At 51.3% G+C, this 7,587-nt stretch overlaps 1 protein-coding gene across 2 annotated transcripts in view; it reads left to right on the top strand.

Annotated features, from left to right (window-relative positions):
* The window catches only part of Ccdc60 (coiled-coil domain containing 60), a 169,910-nt gene that overhangs the window by 148,244 nt on the left and 14,079 nt on the right, over window positions 1-7,587 (top strand). For both annotated transcript variants that reach the window (XM_028765524.1, XM_028765523.1), the window contains exon 8: window positions 4,817-4,901. In XM_028765524.1, coding sequence (XP_028621357.1) covers window positions 4,817-4,901 — 85 coding nt within the window. The remainder of the gene's footprint in view (window positions 1-4,816; window positions 4,902-7,587) is intronic.

Genomic DNA, 7,587 nt, shown 5'->3' with positions numbered 1-7,587 from the left:
CAGGACAAGTCAATGGGGGCCCAAGGAGGAGTCAGGACAAGTCAGTGGGGGCCCAAGGAGGAGTCAGGACAAGTCAATGGGGGCCCAAGGGAGACTTGGAACACTCAAAGCTGCTCTCTGGGCAGAGGCAGAGAAGGAGCAAAACATCGATTCTCCAGAACTTTAGAAGCTTCCTCCCTCAGTGAGTGTGTACTGAGCACCCATGATAAGAGGAATGAGGCGATCACACATTTAAGAAGGAAAACTCAGGCGGGAAAACAAGGAAGCCATGAGGCACAAGATGACTGAGATCTCCAGTAATCAGAGGACAGTGGTAGTGTTGATCCAGAGAGCTTGGTCTTCTCGCCAGCTTGGAGCGGCTGCAACTCAAGCAAGGTTGGCCCACAGAAGCCTTTCTCGCCTCCGACCACTGAGCTGAGACCTGAAGAGATGAGGCTGGGGAGGGGGATCGAGGCTTGACAGTTTCTAACAGACTCAGCTGCTTGCCCTGCCCCTACTCGCTGATTTGTCTCCACGTTGATCCAGAGAGTTAGATACCGGACACAGTGACCTCCTGGCCTCCACCCCAAGCTGAGCGTCTTTCAGTCATGCCCGTGGCCTCCAAGACACCTTATTTGGGATGCTAATAACTGGCATCTGCTGGCTCACCTGAGCAGCCCAGCCTCACCAGCTGACCTTCTGTTCAGGAAGAGCATCATCCTACGTCACTTCCTTTGTCGCCCCCCCAACACACACACACACACACACACACACACACACACACACACACACACACCTGAAGCTGGTAGATACTCTCTTAATCTTCAAGCCCCAATTCCAGTGCATCTTTTCCCTGTGAAGCCTGACCCAACCCAACCAGGTCCTCTGTCTTGATACTTTGTAGCAGGCCTTATTGAAGACATACTTTTAGTTTACTGTTTTTATCTCCTGGCGTCAAAGAGGCACTTCTTTTGGTTGACACAGAGGCCTGGGGTGGAGGGGAAACAGTGACTTTAAAAAGATCAAAGTTTACACCTTCCTACAGATTAAAGAAGGCTAAGCAAGCAAGGGTGGATAAAAATGACGCTCAAAAGTGTCACCACAGATAAGTGTCACCACAGATCTGCTTTACTCCACTTTTTTTTTTCAGTTGGCCAACCCCAATATCACCTCATGGCCCAGAGTAGCCACCAGAGCTCCAACTACCATACCCATGTCCCAGGTTTGAAGCAGAAGGCAGCAGACAGGGTATAAAAGCACCCACACCCAGAGGTGGTAAGCAACCTTCTCTGCCCCTCTACACCGCACTTCCAAAACCTCAAGGAGGTAAAGAGGCCGAGCAGTGAAAGGTAGTTGTTACCAAGCCTGACTGCCTGAGAAGGGTCCTGAGGAAGAAGATGGGGACTCCAAGATTTCCCTCGGACCTCCACACACATACACACAGGGAGGAGGAAGAGAGGAGGTGGGGAGGGAGGAAGAGGAGAGAGAATATTAAAACCTCATTGCCTAGATCTCTCAGTCATAGGACGACACCTAACTGCAAAGGATGCAGGGAAAATGAACTGGAAAAAAAATTCCCCTTCCAGATGAAAAACAACAAAAACAAACCCAATAAAAGTTCCCAAGATTAAAGAGCTTTGGAGATGAAGGGCGATCAGACTCATGCAGGCCTGGGTGTGTTGTTCCAAGCCTTCAGCCTGGTACACACTAGATGTGAAGCCACTGCTAAGGAAGGTTTCCACCAGGGTCTGTCTCTGGGGGCGGGCTCTCTCCTTCAGCCCCTCCCCTCTCTCCTATTTACATCTTCAGCCCCACCTCCTTTGCCACAGCCTTGACAGAGCCAGATTAGTTCCCCAGCCTCTCCTCGCCTTTGAAAACCCGTTCACATTGATGCTGAATTCCTGACTCCCACCCAGAGCAGCTGCATAATGACCCTTAGGTAGTGCAGACCCCCGGGGGCAGAGGGTTGCGACCTCTCCCCTGACTGACCCCTCCCCCAAAGCCCAACTCATTCCTCCTGCTAGGCCTGGGGCTGTGAGGAGAGAGGTGTCTGATACCATCTGCTGCACGCCCTTCAAAGGGGACCATAAAGCAAATATAAGTAAATACATATGTGTATGTTAATATATATTAACATATATTGATAATACACACTGATATATCTTTTATATATGATATATATGCATATCGATAGATGTACATCAATGAAGCCAGCCATGGAATATGTCTGTTCTGAGGCAAAATCAAGAGCACAGTCTTACAATTCTCCCTTCAAATGCTCACATTTCATTAATTTCTCCTTGTCTCCTTTTTGCTTCCCCAAATTATTTGAAAACTACTTCAGAAGTCTCCCCTTCTGTCAGTGGCTCTGCCCAGCTGTGTTTTCTCCTCCCCATGTGCCAAGGCGGGCCCCCTCCCTCCCTCCCGCCCGCTCGCTCTCCCCTCTCCCCCCCCCCCTCCCCCTCCCTCTCTCTCCCTCTCTCCCCTGTACTGTCCCCAACCACACGATGGTTCAGCACCTTGGACAGCTACATGCTTCCCGACAAGGTATTTCCCGGTGGTCTGTTACCAACCAAATGTGTGACCCTGTAAAACACCGCTGCTCACTTACACCCCGCCCTCGTCTTTTGTGAAACACACAGCTCACCCTGCATCATATTTTCTAAATTTTTAGAGTGCCTGTGACTTCCTAGGGACGCCAGTATGTGAGGCTTAACACAACAATAATTTATTACCTCCAAGTTGTGGGGACCTGGCTTCCAAAACCATGGGTTCAATGAAGAGGTGCTCGCCCTTCCTTTTGCTAGCCTTCTCTAGCTGGCAGATGCTAGGAAGGCTGACATCCCTCTGCTCATAGACATGCCACTCACCTCTGTATCTGGCACCACACGGCCATGGTCACCCTGATGTGTCCCCTCCTTCTCCTCCAAGGACACCAGTCACACTAGCACGAGAGCCTACCACGCTACCCTCCAGCGTGACCTCATCCTTACGGATCACAATTACCGTAACTGCTCCCGATCAACATCACATTCTGGAGCCCTGGAGATTAGGAATTCAGCCTAACTTTTGAGAGACAAGATCCAACTCGCGGGAGCCAGGCATCAAAAAGTGTTCGCAAAGTATATGGAACAGAACACATTAAGTACGAAAGTCAAAGTTGCTTCCATCATTCTTTATTGCTAAGACACCTCAGGAAACTTCTGGAAAGAGGGGGGATTTGTTGAGCTGCAGGGATTTCACCGGCATCAGCACTTCCGGGAGCGTGGTGTGGGAAAGCATCACGAGGAGCTCCCACCTCAAGGTCGCAAGGGGCCCCCGTGAGCGGAAAGAAAGAGGCTAGAACAAGCCCTCTAAGACATATGGTCCCATAACCCCATTTCCTCCGGCTGCACCCCGTCTTCTGGCAGCTCATCCAGAATGGACTCGACACTGGTGAAGTTAGCCCTCTGAAAACCCGTGGCAGCATTCCCAAAGCGCCGGGAACCGGAAACCGGAAACCAAACCTCCAACACAGGGAACCATGATGAGGGTCAGCTGACACGGTGGTGTGAGCTAGAAATCACAAGCCTGTCTGAAACCCAGTCAGTGTGTGGCAGAAACGAGGACAGCGCGGTCATGTCTTAGATCCTTTCAGAAGGAATTAGGGGGGTCTGGATGTTTATGCGAAAGCTTGGGTTTCCAAGGCTGTGCTCAAATCACGCAAAGTGCAATTTTGGTCTGGATTCAGGCCGCAAATCACCAGTTTGGAAAATAATCGGTCCAAGTTCCCCAAACAACATTTCGTGTCAGAACCTGAGACAGCTTTCTCTGGTTGGAGCACAGTGTAAGATCCTTAGGAGGGGCAGAAAGATGGCTCAGTCGGTGAACTGCTTGCCATGCCAGCATGAGAGCCTGAGTTCAATCTCCTCACCCACATAAAAAACCAGGCGTGGTGGTGCCTGCCAGCAACCTCAGTGCCCAGCAGGGAAACACAGGACAAAGACTTGCTGGCCAGCCAGTCTCCTCAGTCAGTGAGCTCCAGCTTCAGAAACGGACCCTCGGCTCAACTGAGGTAGAGATCAAACACACTCAATTTTGACCTCCGATCTCACGTATGTACACACGTGTTATGTCCACATACATGTACACACAGGAACAGGTAGACACCAGGTGCAAAAAATAATCCGTCTTAAAAGACCTTTCAAGGCTTGTTCAGTCAGGTGGAGCCCTGTTGCCGGGAAAAGAATAGAAAGTCATAGGGCGGGTTTAAGTCAAGGAGTGGTGGTCGGGTAGTGTCCTGGCTGGTTTTGTGTGTCAACTGGACACAGCTGGAGTTATCACAGAGAAAGGAGCCTCCCTTGACAAAATGCCTCCATGAGGTCCAGCTGTAAGGGATTTTCTCAGTTAGTGATTGATGGGGGAGGATATTGTGGGCGGAGCCATCCCTGGGCTGGTGGTCCTGGGTTCTATAAGAAAGCAGGCTGAGCAAGCCATGGGGAGCAAGCCAGTAAGCAGCACCCCACCGAAGCCTCTGCATCAGCTCCTGCCTCCAGGTTCCTGCCATGCTTGAATCCCTGTCTTGACTTTCTTTGGTGATGAACAGCAATGTGGAAGTGTAAGCTGAATAAACCCTTTCCTTCCCAACTTTTTTCTTGGTCATGATGGTTTGTGTAGGAATAAAAACGCTAAGATAGATAGGTAACCTGCCAGACCCTAGGAACTGCCCCTTCTAGCAGCAGGTAGGATCCCTGACAGAGCCCCTGGTTCCCACAGGCAGAGGCATCCCCAGGCCAGGCATGAGATCCATGTACCATCCTGTCTCCAGGTCAAGGGTAACCTTTCCTGTTCCCATCAGACTTGCAGAAGCTGCTGGAGATGGTCCAGGAAGACGCCCGAAGAACCATGTTGGTGGAGAACGAGATACAGAGGAAAGCCCCCAGGTATGTCATCTTAATTCCTCGGGCAGCTAAAGGGTGTCAGTCAAAGAGCGATGGCTGCCACGATAGCAGTTACCAACTATCAAGCCAATCCCTGAGCTGTGTACTTTGTGTGTGTGTGTGTGTGTGTGTGTGTGTGTGTGTGTGTGTGCCTGTGCATGCGCTCGTGCAACTGGCCTGGATTCTTGCAACAACCCCTCGAGGTGGGAGCTACTTTCTTTACGTCACAAATAAAAGGACAGGGATCAGAGAGCCTAAAGCCAACAGGCACGCAGCAGGTGACTCAGACTGCTTACATCTAGATGATTCTAACTTCCAAAAGCAGCCACCTTGACATATTGCCACTCTGCCTGCCTGGGGTCCTGTTGTCACCCACCTTCCTCATGAATACGTGTAAACTATGCACTCAATGAGAGCCTGAAGACCTAAGTATTAAAAAAAAAATTAGGGGTTTTTACATAAAACAGTGCTGGGGGGGGTGTTTACATAAAACAGCGCTGCTTTCGATGTCGGCCAGAGAAGCTTCTTCCACAGAGGGCAGTAGTCAATCCAGAGACTCAGAACCGGAGGACAAACGGCTGTTGGGTGCTAGACGCGCTACTGATGCCCGGCAAAGGCTCGCGGAACATGCCAAAAGACTGGGCAGAGAGAATGTAAGACCTGGAGGGTGTGGCGGGGCGCCTCGAACTGCTGCCTCGTGGCTACTACACGGCTGCTACACTCTGAAACCTAGTGCTGTCATGGCAACACGCATAAGATCTGAGCAAGAGCCAGACATGGAGATCAGTCAACGTTCCAATGTGGCGTCAGGGATTCAGTGGGTTATGAAAGGGGGCGTGGGAGGGAGAGAACACAGAGGTTAGAAGAGACATATTGAGGGGTGTCTAGGGTGGAGTGCAGGGGGCAGCACTGATAGTAAGGTCTGATTCCCTAATTGGTTCTTGATTTGGTCAATAAAGGAGGCCAGGAAGCCAATTGCTGGGTGGAAGGGACGGGTGGGACTTCCGGGTCCCAGGAGGAAAAGGAGATACAGGGAAAGAAGTGGGGGGGGGGGCAGAGAGCGCATTTTGGACAGGCTTTGGAATGAGAAGCACACAGCTGTCATGTAAGACCTTGGGGAAGCTAGCACCGTTGGACTCCGACACTGGCGGATAGCCAAGGAGGTCAGCAGAAGCTAGTAGATACAGGCTAGCTGGTAAGTTTAAGGCAGGAGATTCTGCGCCCAGCAACTGTGCTAGTAGGCAAATTCTAAAGTAAGAAAACTGTCTGAGTGTCTTTCGTTTCATGGAGCACAGGTAGGTAGAAATAGAAGCCCGGTTGGTAACAGCGGCTTGGTGAAGTTGGCGGCCACCAATCACAGAACTAGGCAGGGAGGGGCCAGAGCAAAGGCCACCGAGCTCCTGGGCAAAGGGGAGAGCATAGTTTTAAAGTTACAGGCCCGAGAGGAGGGGATTGGAAAGGATATGATCAAGACACATTGTATACAGGCGTGGAGTTGTCAAAATTAAATGAAGGAGGAACAAAGCAATGGGAGTCTTGAGCTACAGACAGTTCAGGGGTAGAGCGCTTGGCGAGGGTGTGCAAAGCCTCGGGCTGCATCCCCAGCACTTCAGAAAACGTCAGAGAAATATAAACACAGGATAAACGTGGTAGCGTATCCATATAATCTCATTACTCGGGAGATGAGGCGGGAAGATCTTGAGTTTGAGGCTAGCCTGGGCTACGTAGCAAGACCCTGGCTCAAAAAAGCATCAGGGTGGGGTTGGGGGTACAGATCCAGTCAGGGAAGGATGGTCATGAGAATCAGTTTGTTCTTTCTTTGGGATAAAGTCGGGGCAAAGGCCTAGTTGTCAAAGGTAACGGACGTACAGCGTTGGGGGAGGGGGAGGAGTAAGCGGGCAGCCATATGCCGTCGTGGTTAGGCGGGACCACAGCACCATCAGGGAACAGAAGCAGACCCGAATGGAGATAGAGAAAAGCACGCGCTGGTGAGGGAATTCATCTTGGAAGCCCTCCCCTGGAGGATTTTTAGTCTCACCCTAAAAGCACAGGCGTCTTTGGACACTCCAAGCAGTGCCGAACCTGAACCCAAGGCGTCCATCTTTCTGGTGGAAAGCCTCCCTCACCCACGGACCTGCGGCCTTTAAAACTGCTCCAGAGAAAATGCCGGGTGTGGAGTCAGAGTTCCCTCCTCGCGGGTGGCTCCCTTGGAGAAAGCAAATTACTTACCGAAAACAAATGAAGCAAAGAAGAGCTTCATCATCAGCCTCGGCCTACGGGGACGCCGGCTATGAGTTACCAGTTACCGCTATCACCATAATTACACTCCGCCCAATGTTTTCAAATACATCACACCCTACCCCTGCCTGTTACCGATGAATCTGTCTGCCGCCGCCACCACCTCAGCTCAAACCCACCGCCTAAGGTGGCACAAGGTTGGAGGCCCTCCGAGACGGTGCCGGTCCACAAGGCGCTTGCGCGGTCAGCATTAGTGACAGGCGAAGGAAGGTGGCAGATGTCCACTCAGACAGAGACCTCCCTTCTTGTAAAGGCTTCTAAGTCAAGTTGGTACAGATCCAAAGCCTGATGGACAGGTGTCTCCATCCTCCCTAAGCGTGTGTCCTCCCATCTGTAAAATGAGAATGTGGAGCACCTAGGTATGTGGAGCACCAAGGTATGTGGAGCACCT

Source organism: Grammomys surdaster, unplaced genomic scaffold (assembly GCF_004785775.1).
Source record: "Grammomys surdaster isolate TR1022 unplaced genomic scaffold, NIH_TR_1.0 164, whole genome shotgun sequence".
Lineage (NCBI taxonomy): Eukaryota > Metazoa > Chordata > Mammalia > Rodentia > Muridae > Grammomys > Grammomys surdaster.
The sequence above is the reverse complement of the archived record's forward strand: the minus strand, read 5'-3'. Positions and strand labels throughout refer to the sequence as shown.